The following is a 16,675-nucleotide window of genomic DNA, read 5'->3' as shown; positions in this document are numbered from 1 at the left end:
CCAGTACTGCCTAGAGCTGGGCCAGGCTCCACCTCCTCCAGCCTGAGGGAAGGGGTGGGGGCGGAAATCACTTCCTCTTCCCCCCACCCTATGAAAAGCAATAAACCAGCAGCTTAATAGGGAAATGGGTAGTAACAGCAGTAATTATAGGGGAGGGAGGGAGGGGGGCAAGGACAAAGAACAGGAAAAAAGACACTTGAAAAGCCGGCTGTCATTTCAGCTCAGCCCCCAAGTAAAAGAAGTGCTACTAGGTTCCAAGAGACTCTACAGAAAGACCCAGCCTACTGAGAAATCCACCATATACCAGACAGTTTCTTCCTCAGCTCTGGACCCAGGCTCTCAACGCCATACCTAAACTGGGAGATGTAGTGACCCCTAGTGGTCAGTGACCAAACTGCAGGCCTGTGCCCCAGGATCCTCTCCCGCTGACCGAGGCTCCTGTGATTGGGGTTCACACATGAGCCTTTCTGGGCCCAGACTCTCCCCACCCTTCATTCTGACTGCACACTGCTTACGTAGGTGGCCCATATGGCTGGGTTCCCGCGAGGAAAATAAAGAGCCTGTTTCTCATTTGTCATAATCATCTTTAATAAAAAATAAATTAGTTCTGGGGTGGGAACCACTTCAGGAGGTGGGGAGCAGGAGCAGGGGCTAGGTGGTCTTATTCTGACCTTACTCTTTCCATCCTCTGCCTAGCTGGTCCCTGTTCTGGGGGAAGTAGTCACTCTTCCTGGAGTAAGGCAGGGTTGGCAGCGGCTGACCCCCCTACCCATAGCTAATTCATTAGGAGAGGTTGGGATAGAGAGACTAGGTGAGGGGAGAAAGCGTCTGAGGACGAAGGGGTGGTTTGGAAGAGTGAGGCCTGACCAGGAGAACTGAGGTTTAGGGCACAAAGTTGGTATTGATGGGGGAAGGGGGGCGCCAGTCGCTAAGCATCTCAGATTACTAAGGAGCTGCAGACTTGCTTTCCTCTCAGCCTAGAAAAGTCTCAGGGAAACAGGCTTCATCCCCACCCCCTTACTTCTCAGTCTAACTTATTTGTGAAAAGTGACACACACATATGAGTGTACACACATCCGTGCAGGCCCAGATACACATTTGGGGACATAGGTGTACATATACCATCACACCACCACAGAGACACAACCACACACGTCTTGATAGTCATTGTCCATCATCTTGCCAACTTCCACCACTCTAGGGGACATCCCCGGTGAGACTAGGACAAGCTGGAGAGCCAGAGGGTATAGAGCGAGCTGATGGATGGGTGACTGATGGTGGCATGAGAAACCATGAGGAGAGGGTCTCCTGGACCCATTTCAGGCCGGCTCCGGCGGAGACCGCTCCAGGACATGGGCACAAGAGCGGCAACAGGTGGCTGTGTAGTAGGGATAGACGCAGAGCCGGGCCTGTACCACCAGGGGGCAATGTGGAGAACTGTCCTTGCATTGGTCATCTGGGGACAGAGAAGGCCAGTGGGCACAAGATAGCACCAAGGCCCACCCTCAGGAGGAGTGTCGCCCGCTCCCACTGGTCCTTTCTCCTTTCCACCCACACTTCAGCTAACACCATTCTACCAGGAGTTGGGGAGAGGGGGCTCTTTACCGGGGCGCTGGCTGCAGGGTTGGCTGTTACAGGGTCGCTTCCTGGAGGGCCGCAGGTGAAGAGGGCATCGGGTGCTAAGGGTCTGGTTGGCAGTCAGGCACTGGACCTCCCTTGTCTGCATGCCACCCTGGCAGGAGCGAGAACACTGGGGAGACCCCCGCTACCAAATCAGACCTTTGCTGTGCCCCAGGCCCCTCCTGCAGCCCAGGCTCCTCCTCCTCCTCGGAAAGGAGCATGTGAGCAGGACTGTCCTGGAGCATTATGACATCCCACGTGGAGAGGGCCCTGCTCATCCTCAGGTGCACAGGAAGTGGGACAGTGTTAACCTGTGGCTGGCCTTGTCCTGGGGCACAGGTAGGGGCTTAGTGAAAGGAGCCCCGCTTCCCTGGAAGTCCACACTGAGCAGGGCAAGGGAGCCAGGCACTCACCGGACTCCAGGGTGTAGAAAACCACCGGTCCTGGCAGTCCTGCCCCTGACAGGGCTGCAGGGCAGGGGGTCTGGGCAAGTGGGAACAGTTGCTGGGAGAAGTCACGTTGAACTCAGCCCCCAGTTTGGACACACAGATGACATCCCTGCGCTGTGTGCCAGAGCCACAGTCTGAGGAGCACTGATGGAGAGGAAACATTGGGTGTGCAAGGAGGAGGGAGAGCAGCGATCGCTCCCAACTGCCCACAAGGAGGCCGCCAACAGGCGCCCCTCCCAGGCTCACAGCTCACCTCAGCCCACGGCCCTGTGTACCAGCACCATGTCATCTCACAGGGCCCCAAGCTGCAGGCACGCATGTCAGGGGGGCGGCTTCCTGGGGCACAGCTCTGCTCACTGGTTCCCGCTCCTGCTTCCTCCCCACTCCCGAGGCAGACCACGGAACGCCTCTGGATTCCCGTCCCACACTCGGCTGAGCACTGTGGGGAAGCAGAGCAGTGGGGGTTGCGTGAGGGGAGGCTGCTGGTAATGAGGGGGAAGAGGAGTGGGCTGAGGATCAGTGTGTTCTGGGTCCAGATCCTGGGAACTGGCGAGTGCCCCAAGGGGACCAGCCAGACAAGGGGAACCTCTGCTGGGAGTCCAGGACCATTGTGGAAGTTTTCTCACTTATGTCTGAGTTCCTAGTACAGCAGTGTCTAGCACATAGCAGGTGCTTGCTCAGTAAATGCATATTGAACTGTTTTTGGAAAGGTTCCTGGGTTTGGGGCGTCCTGGGTTTGGGGCCCACCTTAGAGCTCCAGTCGCTATGGAACCAGGCCATAGTACAGGGCCCCATATCACAGGCCTCTCTGCTGGGGGGCCGTGGGGGACCCGATGCGCACTCCCGTTCGCTCACTTCATCACCGTTGTTTCCGACACAGCGAACCTGCCGGCTCCTCTGGCCTCGCCCGCACCGCACAGAACACTAATTGGATGAGAGGATCCAAGGAGCTGGGTCCAGGCTTCCTCACCAGCCTCCAGCTCTGTGGCTTTTGAACAGGGATCTGCCTTTGCTCCCTGGCTCAGCTGTTACATGGCGTTGTGGGGTGAGCGTGGGACTTTGAGCCCCAAGAAAGGTCCAGCCTCTTATCTTAGAGATAGGGGCTCCATATGAGATCTCGTTTGTAAAAAGTTTCTGCTGATGAAAAATAAGTTGGAAAACCACTGCTCTAGCTCACTGGGGCAGACTCCCCTGGGATCCCCCCTCTCTGCGAGCCTGCTCATCCGGTCCCGCTCACCTGGCTCCACGGAGAACGAACCTCCCAATGGCCACAGAGGCGCAGCTGGCAGGGCTGGGTGATGTTGGGCCGTGGGAGATGTCCACAGCGCTCGGGAGGCACTGAGGAGCCACCCCCACCAAACTCCTGCCGGCAACGTAGCTGGCGGTGCTGGGTGCCTGGGCCGCAGGATCGGCTGCAGGACGTCCACTCGCCAGCCTCCCAGCTGCGGTTATGAGCAGGGTGGGGAAGAGACAGAGACACAGAGGCAAAGAGGTGATGTGCGGGGCTGCCCTGTGTGGGGAGAGGGCAGACAAACTGGGGGTGGGCAGACTCCAAGGAGGGTGGGCATATTTGGCAGCCGGAGTCTGGGTTCCCCTGTGAGGCTCAGGCTGCTGGGATTTCCTTGCTGTCTATGGTACGTCAGCCTTTCCAATTGAACATTGTTTCCTGCAGCCAGGAGATCCGTGCTGTGTGCGGAGTCGAGGTCACAAGACCTTCCGGCAGCAAGGGCGGGTTTACCCAGAACCGTCGTTTTGCTAGGACCCTAATCCTCCCTGTAGGTCATACTCACTATGGGGGACACGGGGGGCCATGGCAGGGCTCCAGGGAGACTGGGGGCCTGCTGCCTGCGGCACAGCTGCGTTCATCCAGCTCCTCTCCTGACTCACGAGAAATGCAGAGGAAGACGGGGCTCCAAACACCTGAGGGGGAGGAGAGGGAGGCCAAGGGCATGGGACGCTCCGAGCCCAGTGCCAGTGTGGTCTCCAATTTGGCGCCGAGCCGAAGCGCGAACCGCGATCGAGGGAATGCGATCAGGAGCACCAAGCAGGGGACCGGGGCCGAGGGTGCCAGGAACGCTGGCTGCTGCGTGAGGTCTCACCTTTCCCACAGGATACTGAGCACTCGGAGTGTCCCACTCGTTTCCAGAATCCAGTTGGCGCCCCCAGCGGTGTCCTGGGATGGGGCGGGGCGGGCACCTGGGGGATGCGCACCTGCCGCTGGAGGGTGCCAGGGGTCCGGGTGGGGCGGGGCGCGGACACAGGTGGGGGCTCCACCCTCAAAACCTCTGGGCAGGGAGAGTTGAGTCGGCAAACCAGAGGTTCCCCGCTGCCTTGGGGCTTCCCTTTCACCCTCTCCCCACCCTCCGCGCTCTTGGACCCGAGTCTTACCAGGCTGGAAGTGGGGGACCTGGGGCTCTGGGGCTGGGTTCTCAAGGTTTGGAGGAGGTGAAGAGATGACATACTGATAAAAAACACCTGGGTTTTCCTCCTGAAAGATCATCTGGGGAGAAAAAGAGAAGGTACTGAATGTTTGGGGTGGCAGGGGGTACACACTATTCACCCTCCCCTCATCTTTGCCCCCAGAGGGAAAGCCCCCCGCCCCAGCTGCCCTGCTTCCCAGGCCCCGGCTCACATAGACATCCACAGGCTGCGTCGTGGGGCCTTCGGCTGACAGGCTCTCTCCCGTGCCCTCCTCTCGAGGTGGGCGGTTGTACTGGAAGACAGTCCCACCGGCCGTGTAGGACCCGGGGGGATCCACAGCCCAGTTTCCATTGATGATGGACCGACCCCCCGGGCCTCGAAGTGCTGGAGGGGGTAGGTCAGGATGTAGGAGGTGAGTCATACTCTCCTTCTGTCCCACCACTTCCTGAACCACTCAGAGCCTCAGATATCCTGTGCTCTCTTGGCTTCCTCCTTCCCAGCGTTGGGGCTTGTTTGCTGGGCTGCATGGGGGTGTGGAGGGCAGAACCAAGGGACCAGGAAGAGAGCCTGGGGAGACTCCTGGGACCCGGAGAGCTCACCAAGGTAGTTGGAGCTGGGCCGGAGCTGGGCAATCTGGAGCCGGGAGGCTCCAGCAGGAATCCTCAGGATCTTCTGATAGCCCAGGGGGCCCCCGCGGTTGGTGAGGTTCCCCGAGACGAGTTGACAGGTAGAATCATCCCCACCACAGACTCCACAGCCATCTGGACGCTTGCCAGAGCCAAGGATCCCATCACAGCCAGGGCTCTGGGGAAAAGCAGAGTGAGCCAGGGGCCACCTCCCACCTCCCACCTCAGCCTGGTCCTCTTGGGACCGCTCAGCCCTCTGCACATCTTCACCTTTGCACCACAAGTGAGAACGTGTTTCTCTGTCAGCCCCACCATCCCCAGCCAGCCTCAGGGAAGCCTGGCTGTGCCTGACGGGGCACCTCTTGGCTCTGCTTAGTCCAGCTTGGCAGGTGAGAACTTTCCTCTCTTCCGCCTTAGTCTGGTATTTTGTGTTTATAACGATAAGTGAGGAGGCTGTGTGTGTATGCGCATGTGTGCACACCCCATCCTCGCTCACCAGGCAGCGTCCGGCCACACAGATGTCTAGGACTCCCGGCTGACACAGAGTCCCGTCCTGGACCTTTTCAGTGTGACGGACATAGAAGCGGAAGCCACGTGGACGACAGTTCAGTTCACAGCGCTGGGAGCTCTGAACTAAGAGACAGGGCAGGAAGGTGGTTAGCTGGGGCCCCTGGTGGGAGGCTGACTGGGAGAGGCCCCAGGGCCCTGAAAGAAGCTTGGCTTACTTTAGCTACTGGGCATCCAGAGGTTGCCTAGGTCGCTGTGGATGAAGAGAACATGACAGCTCTGTACTCTGAAAAGTGCGTTTGAGGGTCACTTAGAATTTGGGTCAGGTCAACTTAGGTCACTGAGACCAGGGTTGTGAAAGAGAAGATCCTTGAAACCTTTGATTATGTGAGTTCAGAGCTCACGAGGGGTTATCTTGGTACCCAGTTGGTACGTGCCTAAAATCAAGTGGGAAGTGATGTGGGAGCTAGTGCTCTAACCCCACCCAGGATCCATGGCGTACCCCCACCCTGCCGTTGCTGCTGGACAGCATCTCTCTGACTGTGTCCCTCTCACGCCATGACTACCGCACTTCCTGGGATGGACCTCTTCCCAAAAGAAACCAAAAGGCACCTCTGGACACACCGTCTCCAAGCCTGACCGCTCTGCCGACCTCCCACTCCCATCTGACCCCGGCTGAATCCCTCCCCCCTTTCCAGGCCTGTGCTGTCCCTTCACCCCGGCCCTGGGAAATAAGAAAGAAAATACGGCACAGTAGAAATGCAAGGGCCTACAGGGGAGAGGCAGAGGAGCTGAGTGTCTCCTGCCCGATGATCCCCGAGTCTTGAGCCCCCCTGTCTAGCGGGTGGGTTAGAAACCTCACCTTCCGTGAAGGGCTCCCACTGGTAGAGCTGGCCCATGAACTCCTGGGAGTCAAAGGCTGCACACTGCAGGGCACGAGGGTCTGGCTGCTCAGGGGGGCAGGGCTGAGGTGGGGGGATACAGAGGAGTCAAAGCTGGGGAGGAAAATGGGGGCGTGGGTCAGGGCTGGATTTGGGGAGTAGGGAGGAAGTCAGGTCTACGGGGGGCTCCAAGGCCCTTACCCTGAGGAGGTCAAATGGAAGGCCTGTCTCCCTCAGGTCCAGATCTGACAAGCTGAGGACCCAGACGCAGGGTCAGGGAAGCAGTAATGGGGGGCTGGGGTCCAAGGAAGAACTCACCGCTTGGCTGCAGGCTCTCAGCTGCTCACTCTCCCCAGGACATCGTGGGACAGGGCTACTGGGAGCAAAAAGGCTCCACTGGGCGCTGGAGTGGGGGCCAGCCCTTAGCAGAGGCAGCCAGCCATCTGGGTAGGGAGGGGCAGACTCCGCGAGGGGCCTGTGCAGACCACCCCCAGGCCTCCAGTGCTCCCGGCTCTGCTGGCCTCGGCCCCAGGGGACAGAAAGGAAAGGATTAGGGTGTCTCTCTGCTGCTCCCCGGGAACTGGCCCAACCCTGGGGACTTGGTGGCATTCTTGGCTGAGGGGACGTGTGGAAGGAGCCACTTTCTCCAGAGGAGGGGGAGGATGAGGGAGACTCTGTGCCTGAGGCCTGAGCTCGGGGGTGGGGCCGTGTGGAGGCAGGCCTGCTTCGGGGGGGCACCTCGGTCCAAGCAGCCTCAGGGCCAGGGGATCCTGCCGAGGGGGACAGGGTGTGAGCAGAGAATGCCGTAGGAGGGAACTGAGTTTGAGGGGTGTGGTTTGCAGAGGATGGCTCTGCTCCTGGAGTCAGGGATGGAAGGAGCTCTGAGGTCTGGGAGAACTCAGATCTGGGTGGTCTCTGGGGATGCCTGCGGTTCCGATGCAGTGGCAAAGCAAAGGGCACTCTCCCATAACCAAACATTCCTGGCTTGATGGGGTCTCGAACCCGGGACCTGAGAAGGCGTTGCAGACACAGGGTCACAGAGCTGGCTGTCTCTGACCCTGCCTCCCCTCCCCCCTCTACTTTCTAACACCAGAGATAAGCCATGTGTCCTTCCCTTTTCCTCAGTCCCAAGCCCCACCCCTTGCCTAAGGCCCGGCCCTTCCCTCAAGGCCCCTCTTCTCACCTCCTGGCTCCTGGAACCTCCTGCGCCTCCTCTCTCCCTGACTGGGAAGCAGGACCTCGAAGTGGGCCACCTCTTCCCCGAGGCGGTGGCCTGTACAGGGGGAGGGTTTGTCGGGGGGTTTGGGGTCTGGGGCCCTGTCTTCGGGGGAGCAGGGTTTCTGGATGTCTGGGGGGCCGGGATGGGAGGGGTGGGCCCTGGTGAAGCTGAGCTGTTGGGAGCTGACATGTCCGGCTCCTGCGTTGCACCCCCACCCCACATGGCTGGGAGCAAGACGCCCATTGGTCCCAAGGACCCCAGATGCCCTCAGGGCCCTGGCCTTCTTCAAGGGGTGCCTGAAGAACATGTCCAGACAACACCTATGTAGACAAAAAGGTCAGACAGAATTGGAATTTTAGAGGGAACCATACAGAGGCTCTAGAGCAATGTTCAGGGCTCAGGGAGGTGGTTACCAGCCCAAGGTCACATTCAGCAGCAGAGGTGTTATTTGCCAAGGAGCTAGGGGGCAGGAGAGAAAGGGAGGCGGGCGGGCGGTGCGGGGGGGGGGGGGGGGCGGCCAAGCCTGAGAGAAAGGGGCCAGCTCATCAGAGGCTGTGGAGAATGGAGGCCTGCCCTGGAGAAGTGGGTGGGAGGTCAGGGGACATGGAAGGACCACAGCCTCTGGTCCTTGGCTCACCTCCTGATCCAGGCAGAGCTGAGGGAGGGACAGAAGCAACATCAGGCCAAACAGGGGCCTACAAACCAAAGGCACAGTGGGGGCGTCAGAGGGGAGCCAGGGGTGGCATTGCGTGCGTGTGACACTGCCCCTCACCGCCAGCCAGCAGCCTCCCCACATCCTGATAACAAAACTTCTCAGAAAGCAGAAGTTACTCATCGCTTCCCCCCACCCCTCCCAGGGATCTCCTTTCCCTCACATCCAAAGGCAGAGCCGTCCCTCAGTCCCTTGGCCTGGCAGCCCACCTCTTACCTGCCCGCCCACTTCTCCATCGCTCCTCCTCGATGGGGCAGGGGAGGAGGGGACTGCAAGTAAACACACTACTCAGACATCTGGATGCGGAGGAGGAGGTGCGCTCTGCAGGGACAGAAGCCTGGTGGTTACCCCGGAAAGCTGGGGTTGGGAGGGATGAGTCCTCAGAAGGCTGTCTGGAAGCAAGGATGGAGGGGTGGGGAAGACTGGCTCATCCCTGTATGACCCTAAGGGTGAGTATGAGGAGGCTGGCTGCCCTTGTCCAGCTGCTGAGTTGGGAGGGTGGAGGGCTCAGATTCAGCCTCCTCCCCTCAGCCCTGTAGGAGCTTCTTAGCTCCTCCCTAGTCCAGCTAGGAACTGTTTCTAGGCCAGCTCAGGCACATGCATCTGTCTTAAGGTGGTCTTCATCCCACACCTGCCATCCTGGAGGTCCTGTGCAGAGGACGGAGGTCTGGTGAGGACAGGACAGGCGCCCTCTTGAGGAGATGACAAGAAGCCCCTTGAGCTTTCTGTTTCCTACCTGCCTCCAAGCCTTTTCTTCCCTTCTTAGCTAAGCTCCTTCTGGAATACTCAAGCACAAGTCTGCCTGCCTCAGTTAACACTTTTTAGCCAAGGGATAAACTAAGTGGGCTGATGGCTTAAGCTCTAGAGAAGCAGGTGATTGTCCCACTGCGATTTAAGCTCCCTTTAGGGCCAGCATCGAGCACTGGCTCAACAAGGGCTTTTTTCAGGCATGACTATGATGGACGGAGGGACCTGGGAAGGAGTGATGCGGCTCTAGCCGCTGTCACTCTTCAGTCACAGGGCTGCCATCCTGAAGAGCCCAGAAGTCTCCCGAAGTCTAGCCTTGATCAGTCACGAAAGTGGAGCTTGGAACCCTCCCTGACCTCAAAGCCCGCTGCTCCCACTGCTCGCCCATTGCTCTCCAGCCCCTTCCCGCTCAGTGCCAGCCCTTCCCACCCTGACTCTCCATCCCACTCTTAGTTATGCTTTCCAGGAAAAAAAAAAATGTTTCTGTTGGATCTGAAAGGCACCCGGGAAAGGAGTCCAAGGAGCCAGTGCCGAGGTGGGCCAGCTCGGGGGCCGGAAAATGACAGAGGGAAGGGCAGGAATGGGCTTGGGGATAGCCACACTCAGCCCCATTCCTTCCCTGAGACCCCAGGACCTGGGAGTTTGAGGGTGGGGTCACGATGGCTGAGCCTGACCTGCAGAGCCACCCCAGCTGCTGGGCCTGGGGAGAGGGGTGTTGATAGCTGCTCCTTTCCCTGGCTGGGCTGACCACTGAGGTCAGCAACTCCGCCCTGATGTAAGGGGCGAGATAGAGGGTGGGGTATTGGCTCCAGAAAAGGGCCAAAGTTCCACCCAAGCCCTCCGGTCTCTGCCTGACTCAGTTCCTTGAGGTTGAAGACGAAAGATGAGGGCGATAGTCCCCGTCCACCCTCCTCTGCTCTGGGGTCCCTGTCCACTCCCTCTCTGATGCTGCTTCTCCCCGCTGCCACGGGTCTGTATCTTGCTGCCTCTCCCCATGGGTCTACCCAGTACACATAATCCTGTCCTGAGCTGGGTTTGGCTTTGGCAGTTCCCTGGAGAAGTGAGGGGTGGGGGTGGGGGTGGGGGTGACGTGAGCTCCTGGGGCCCCGGCCAGGCCTGGCTCCCTCTCTGGAAAAGTCCCACCCCAGCCCCCCTGCACAGCTGGGCAGGGGGCCGACAGCCCCTCCACTATGGAAATAGGACACACACTAGTGCTTTTTACCCCTTTTCGCGTCCCTCATCTGGTGTGTCTCACTGCCCAGGGTGAGGAAAGAAGAGGTCAGGCGCGGTACTCCAGTGCCAGGCCGGACACTGGTTGGGACAAACCTGGGCTCCTCCTGGCCACGCCTCCACACTGGCCAGGGAAGATCAAAGAGGAGAGAGAGCTGGGCAGGGCTAACCCCTTTACCCCCAGAAGGACTCACCTCTGGGAAACGGGTGGCACTGCGGGGGAAGAGGGCTGGACAGCGTGTGTCAGGGTGGCACGGAGAGACCCTATCCTGGGTAGAACTCCTTGGTCCTCTCTGTGCCCTCCATTCCTGGGTCCTGGAGGACCATCCCGACAGGTGTCCGTCCTTCTTTTTAGTCACCAGGCTGAGCTGGATCGCGGGGACCCAACTGCATCCCTCCCAGCGCCCCTGTCCCCCAACTCTAGGAGCGACGGGGTGTGTAGAGGTGCGGCAGGGGCCACACCATCCTCTAGAGGAGGGCAGGAGGCGCTGGCGCGTGCGAGGAGGTCCCAGGTATGGTTTCCAACTTTACTATGTGACTTACTGGGAGTTTTGGCTGATTCTCCTCCCGGGTGACAGGGACAGAGTTCCCCGGGATGAGAGCCCCCTCCCCAGGAATTCGACCCCAGGGACTGGAGAACAGTCCGAGGCTCTAAGAGCTGGGGCGAGGGTCGTGGCTAGGGCGTGACCGCGGGGCGCAGGGAGCGGGGGCGGCACGGACGCGCGGGGCGGGTGGCCTAACGGGACCCGGGAGGGAGGGCGCCGGGGCCGGGGGGGTCCCAGGGAAGGTCTGTACCTGCTCCGCGCGGCCCCGGCGGCCCGTTAACCCCTCTGCGCCCGGGCGCTCTCTGGAGGCAGCCTAGCTCCGCGGCTGCCACAGCTGCCCCTGAGCCGGGCTCCGGACGCGGCTGCCTCCGGCCGCGGCTCCGCCCCCGCCACGCCCCCGCCACGCCCGCCACGCGCCCAGCCCGCGCCCCTTGGCGGCCCCCTAGTGGGGGCGGCCCACCCCCAACCCCCGCTCACCAAGGCCACCCACTCGAGGCGCCCCGCTCACGGCGCCAGGAGGTGAAAGCGGTCGGTCACAGCCCGTTACGGAACAGCGTCGCCCCTGGCACGGCCCCTGGGCGCTTGCGCTAGGCCGGGCCGGGAGTCGGACTACGGGACCCAGGCCTCTTGACCGGCTCCGAGGGGGCAGCCGCGAGGGGCACCGAGGGGCTGCGCGGTCCCTGTTCCCAAGCAGCGCGGGCGAGTCGCGGCCCCAGATGGGGGCTGTGAACCCGGGCAAGATGGCCTCGCGCGTCCCCGGACCCGCGTGGGTCAAGGCCCTGTCCTCCACGCAGCCTGTCGTGCTAGTCCTGCGACTCCAAGTTGGGTCGTGCACCCTGCGGTTCTGACCGCTCAGGGACGCGCGTCTGTGAGGCTCGGTTTCCTCACCCATGAAGTTGTGCACTCAGGGCGTAGCGGGGGTCACGCACGGACTTCAGGGTTTGAGCCTCAGCTCCAGGGTGTGAACCTCAGCCAGCTCTGGGGTCCTGGATGAATACTTCCGTCCTTCCGTACTGCAGTTTCCCCGTCTGGAAAGTGGGGTTAATCTGATATTCATATGATTGGTTCAGAAATATGTCTATATCCATTCATATACGGAAAAATGCACCCCAGACTCGGACTGTGTGGCGACACCTGGGATGGGGTGCAGGGTTGGGGAGGAAGAAACAGGCGTTCTCTTTTTACATTACATGTTTATATATTGTTTGAATTTTTAACCACAAGTGTTACCTGTGTTATGACTTATGTTTAAAAATAATAATATATATAATATGGCTTACATAGAGTAGGTAACACATGGCTTACTACTTTTTTGTTTTTTAAATTGCAATTTACTCATGAGTCACAGTTGTGTATTTTGAGCCTACTCAGTATTTTTTAAAAATTGATATTAGAGAAAGGAGAGAGAAACATCGGTGTGTTATGCATTCATTGGTTGATTCTTGTATGTGCCTTGAGCCCACAACCTCGGTGTATTGGGTGACTCCTCCAAACAGCTGAGCTATCTGGCCAGGGCTCTGCCACCAACCGTCCTTGAACACCTGGAGCACTTGGTGATGAGGGGGCGGTGAGATAGCAATCTCTGGCCTCAAGGAGCTGGGTCTAGTCAGAGGCAGATAGCCGTGGGGTGGTTAAGTACTGGACTCAGCAGAAGCAAAGTTATATCTCTAAGGGGTGAGGGAAGTGAAAATATAAAATGCTTTTACAATGTAGGAATGTTGTATCCTGATTTGAAGTTTAACATGCATATTTTGTTTTCTCAATAAATACCTAAATTCTTTTAAGATAAGGACCGTGCTACTTTGTATCACATTTTTTCATATTTTGTATTTTTCTGTTTGCAGGGTTAAAAGAAACACTTGAATTGGAATGTTAGAACAGACAAATGAGCCCCCGCTGCCGGGGCCTGCTCTCCGGACTTTTCCACCGAAGCTCAGAGGCCCGTGGACAGGTAAATACGCTGGCTCGGGGCACCTGAGATCCCTGTGGTTTGGGGGGATACCGGACAATGTTGTTAGAGCTTCTGTTTTTCTGTTTTAGTTTCTCAAGTTATAAAATACCCTGGTTTTAAAATATTAAAAAGTCAGTGAAACAACAAAACTTTAAGACACCAAGCACACCCCAGGAAACATGACCCTTGGTCAGGTTTTTCTGCAGGCCTTAAGTTTGTACCTCTCCTCAAAATGTCCTATGTTCCTAAGAGTTTGGAAAGATAACAGATTAGTGTCCTCCTCCCAGGCAGCCTGGTTTATCTAGGGACTATTAGTGACAGTCCTCACCAAGAGGCATATTTATAGTCATGGACTTGGAGCGGAAAGCCCCTTTGTTCAGACCTCAGAGTACAATGAAGATGATGAAACGGCCAGCCCATGGGGCTCCGGGAGATATTTTAGGTCAGGGACCTTTTTGTGCTCCCCAATCATACCCCATCAGCATTCACTCATCTACAAGGAGGCGAGGGACAGGACAGGAAGAGGGGACTGAAGGCAGTGGAGAGAGAAGGGAACTGGGGAGGATGGAAAGGCCTTTGACATTTGTAACTGCTGTGAACTGATGGTCAGAAATAGCCCTTTCCATTAAAAAGTGGCTGCAGACCAAAGAGCTCATGAGATCTGCTACAGCTGTCACCTCTCCTGACTCGGTGGTCTGAAAATACTGTATTAAGAAAAGATCTCCTATGCCTTGGCAACCTGTGAAGTACCAGACAAAATGGGTGGGCACTGTCTCAACAGTATAGCTAACATGTATTCAGCACTCACTCTGTGTACAGTCCTCATCATAACTGATTTGGAAACAAAGACACAAAGAGAAATTCAGTAATTTGCCCAAAATCTCACAATGAGAAGCTATTATCAGTATATGTTGTGTGCAAGTGAAACTTTTGAGAAATTTAGCTGTTAGATTAATTTTTTTCCTGGTAGTAAACTAAGGAAGTTGTATTTGTGCTGAATTAGATAACATTGTAAACTAATGCTTCCTGTGAGATGTTGTCCTTGTTCCAAGATAATATTGATACAAATATCAGTGGGTGCAGATGGGGCCAGAAACCAATGTAAACTGTCTGGTTTTGGTTTGTGGTCCTAGCAGCAACCATTTTCAGAAAGCCTGGTTGCCTTTCTGCCTCTCAGAATCATGGTTCGCTCAACTCCTTTGTCCCAGAAGAGCCCCTCTATTCCCAGGCACTGCACGCCAGGCTGGTCTCTGGCCGTCGATTCCCAGTGCCCTGTCACGATATCCCACGCGGTTTGCTTTCACTGATGCCATTGTTCTGACCATTTGGCTTTGCCTCAGCCCAGTTAGCTCACCCTGCAACAGTTATGACAACAGTCTATGGTGACTTGTTCTCAGCAAGGAACCTAGAGGGTGGGGACGACCTGGCCATGTTTACTTTTATATCCACCACCTCGCCTTGCACATAGTAGGCACTTAATTAATGCTTGTGGGATGAGCCCATGAATGAGATATGGTGAGCACTGCCTCAGCTCTGGCCACATTCCAGTACTTTCTGGTTGTTGTCTTGCCCCGTCATGGCAGAGCTGGCTCTAGCGTGATGAAATGACAAAGACACAGGATGTGACCTCTCTGGTAGGGGGAGGACCAGGACCTGGATGAACATTCTGATCTCCTACTCACTGCTCTGGAGATGTTAAACTTGGTCAGAAACTCCCAAAGTCAGAATTCTTTTTCATGAAAAAATTTAAAATTTATTTATTTATTTTTTAGAGAGATGGGAAGGGAGGGAGAAACAGAGGGAGAGACACATCGATCAGTTGCCTCTGGCACGCCCCCAACCGAGGATCGGCCTGCAACCCAGACATGTGCCCTGAGGGGGAATTCAACCCGCAACCTTTAGGTTTGCTCAACCCACGGAGCCACACCAGCCAGGGCAGAATTCTCCTTGATTTGATTTCCAAATTTCAGTTTGTCATTGCCTCTCAGCAGGCCCTGGGATCCTTTGCCTGGGTACCACCCTGAGCTGTATGTCTGTCCATCAGCATTCTGAAAACAGAAAGCGCTCAACAAATGTTTATGGAATTGAATGAATTGATCAGGCATAACATTAGCGGCCATTAAGTTTACTTAGTATTCGACACCTGTGTTAAGTGGTTTGCACCCAGGCGCACATCTTCTTATGTATGGGTATGGGAAACGTGGCCATGAATTAGAACTTCTGGGTTAGGCCAGAAGGTTTGGGGATATTCACTGTCTGCTAAATTGGGAAGATTCCTCACATGATATTTTTCCCGTTATAGTCTCAACATAACTGATATACAGATGTAATAAAGTGGTACCCATCACTGGGAATGAGGAACAATTAGCCAGGACCTGTCCCTCTGACACAACCCTCCGCTCAGCCTCATCCTTAGGATCTTAGAGAGGAATGACTGTACCCAGCTTATCTATTTCATGGGCTATGAAGTAAAAACAACAGTAAAAACCAAAGTAAAAAACAACAGCATGTGTGTGAAAGTGGAGGGTCGGGATAGGTCATATAGAAAAGCAAGTCAGTGCTATGATTAACAACACTATTTAAATTTATTTTTAGTTCATACGCCACATAGATCAAGGCTCTGCACTGTGCCCCGGCCAAGTAACTCAATTGGTTAGAGTGTCATCCTGGTACACCAAGGTTGCGGGTTCGATGCCAATCAGAGCACATACAAGACTCAACCAATGAATGTGTGAATAAGTGAAGCAACAATTGATGTTTCTCTCCCCCTCCCATTACTCTGTCTTTAAAGTCAACAACAATAACAACAACAATAATAAAAGACTCTGCATGTGTGAAGTCGTAAAGTTGCTCTGTCACCCTGCCCGGAGTTCTTTGCAGTCTCAGATACTCTCTCAGAGCCCAGAGAGACGCAGAGGGCGATGCCCATGACAGCGCACGTGTTAACGTGTCCTCACAACAGGCAGAGTGTAGTGGCCTGACATCTGTGCCAGGGATTGTGGAAAAAAGTGATGCTGCTGTTGGGGCAGAACCTGTCTTCTTGACTAAGAAACCTGGCAGCAGACGCGCCCCGAGGGCCGAGTTCTGCGGTGTCCGTCCCAGCTTGGCCGGCCCCTGTGCCTTGGGGTTCCTGGACCAGAATGCGAGATGCCGTGGGCTGGCACAGGGTAGGCAGTTGCTGAGGACAAAGATGCTCTGGGAAGATGGGCTGCGTCACAGAGAGAAGGGCAGGCGCTACCTAGTGGTGGGGACTGGGCTGGAGGATTCCAAGAATTTTGAGAAAACAGAGCAACCTATTGTTTTGTTCTTGAGTCTGGAATTGCACTTAATGTACTGGCCACACAAAGTACTGTACTGTGACCACTTCCAAGATCAACTGCAGATGAGAATAAAAAGCAGGAAATAGTGCAGCTTGTCCCAAGTAAGGAAGGTGACAGAAACCCGTCTTCCCTCCCCAAAGAGGCTCCTACTAGAGAATAAAGGTCCATGTGATAACTGGGTCCAATTTCCACCCTCATACCTAATTCCATAAGTATGTTAAGAATTAAGGATTTTTCTCTGATTGAAGCAGAGGTATACAGAGCAGCAGGCTCTGGCGGTGATGGGGTTCCTCTCTGCAGCTGGAGGAAACTGCCCCTTTCAGGGGGCAGGGAGGAGCAGGTGAGTGGGTGCTGGATTCCATGGGCCAGAATCTGAGCGGGTTCCTTTTACCACCTGAGCTTCAAGAAATGGCCTCATTCTCCAGGAGGCTGCCATTGGAGACAGCG

The 16,675-nt window shown here is 56.3% G+C and overlaps 1 protein-coding gene and 1 long non-coding RNA gene across 2 annotated transcripts; one reads left to right on the top strand and one right to left on the bottom strand.

Annotated features, from left to right (window-relative positions):
- Window positions 1–563: 563 nt before the first annotated feature.
- On the bottom strand, window positions 564–10,730 carry ADAMTSL4 (ADAMTS like 4). The gene is made up of 18 exons (XM_054575394.1): window positions 10,607–10,730; window positions 8,652–8,756; window positions 8,361–8,418; window positions 7,688–8,043; window positions 6,823–7,513; window positions 6,486–6,588; window positions 5,613–5,749; window positions 5,090–5,294; window positions 4,702–4,874; window positions 4,458–4,569; window positions 4,169–4,354; window positions 3,860–3,989; window positions 3,307–3,511; window positions 2,817–2,993; window positions 2,323–2,508; window positions 2,034–2,213; window positions 1,606–1,750; window positions 564–1,456 (listed from the first exon to the last, which is right to left on the bottom strand). Exons 2-18 carry the CDS (start codon window positions 8,669–8,671, stop codon window positions 1,320–1,322), a joined length of 3,201 nt encoding a protein of 1,066 aa, XP_054431369.1. The 5' UTR covers window positions 8,672–8,756; window positions 10,607–10,730; the 3' UTR covers window positions 564–1,319.
- On the top strand, window positions 10,725–16,672 carry LOC129072022 (uncharacterized). The gene is made up of 3 exons (XR_008529329.1): window positions 10,725–10,924; window positions 12,802–12,908; window positions 15,504–16,672. It is a non-coding gene; the product is annotated as an uncharacterized LOC129072022 (long non-coding RNA).
- Window positions 16,673–16,675: the final 3 nt, after the last annotated feature.

Source organism: Pteronotus mesoamericanus, unplaced genomic scaffold (assembly GCF_021234165.1).
Source record: "Pteronotus mesoamericanus isolate MK-2021 breed Mesoamerican mustached bat unplaced genomic scaffold, CSHL_Meso_final contig_1108, whole genome shotgun sequence".
In the NCBI taxonomy this organism is placed as follows: Eukaryota; Metazoa; Chordata; class Mammalia; order Chiroptera; family Mormoopidae; genus Pteronotus; species Pteronotus mesoamericanus.
The sequence above is the reverse complement of the archived record's forward strand: the minus strand, read 5'-3'. Positions and strand labels throughout refer to the sequence as shown.

Bases quoted from the DNA above. Each gene is read 5' to 3' on its own strand.
- ADAMTSL4 (XM_054575394.1), bottom strand. From the start codon at position 8,671: ATGGAGAAGTGGGCGGGCAG. The intron at 2,994-3,306 runs GTGAGCGGGACC...TCATCCAATTAG, and splicing joins TTCGTTCTCCGTGGAGCCAG to TGTTCTGTGCGGTGCGGGCG. The intron at 2,509-2,816 runs GTGGGCCCCAAA...GCTTCCCCACAG, and splicing joins ATAGCGACTGGAGCTCTAAG to TGCTCAGCCGAGTGTGGGAC.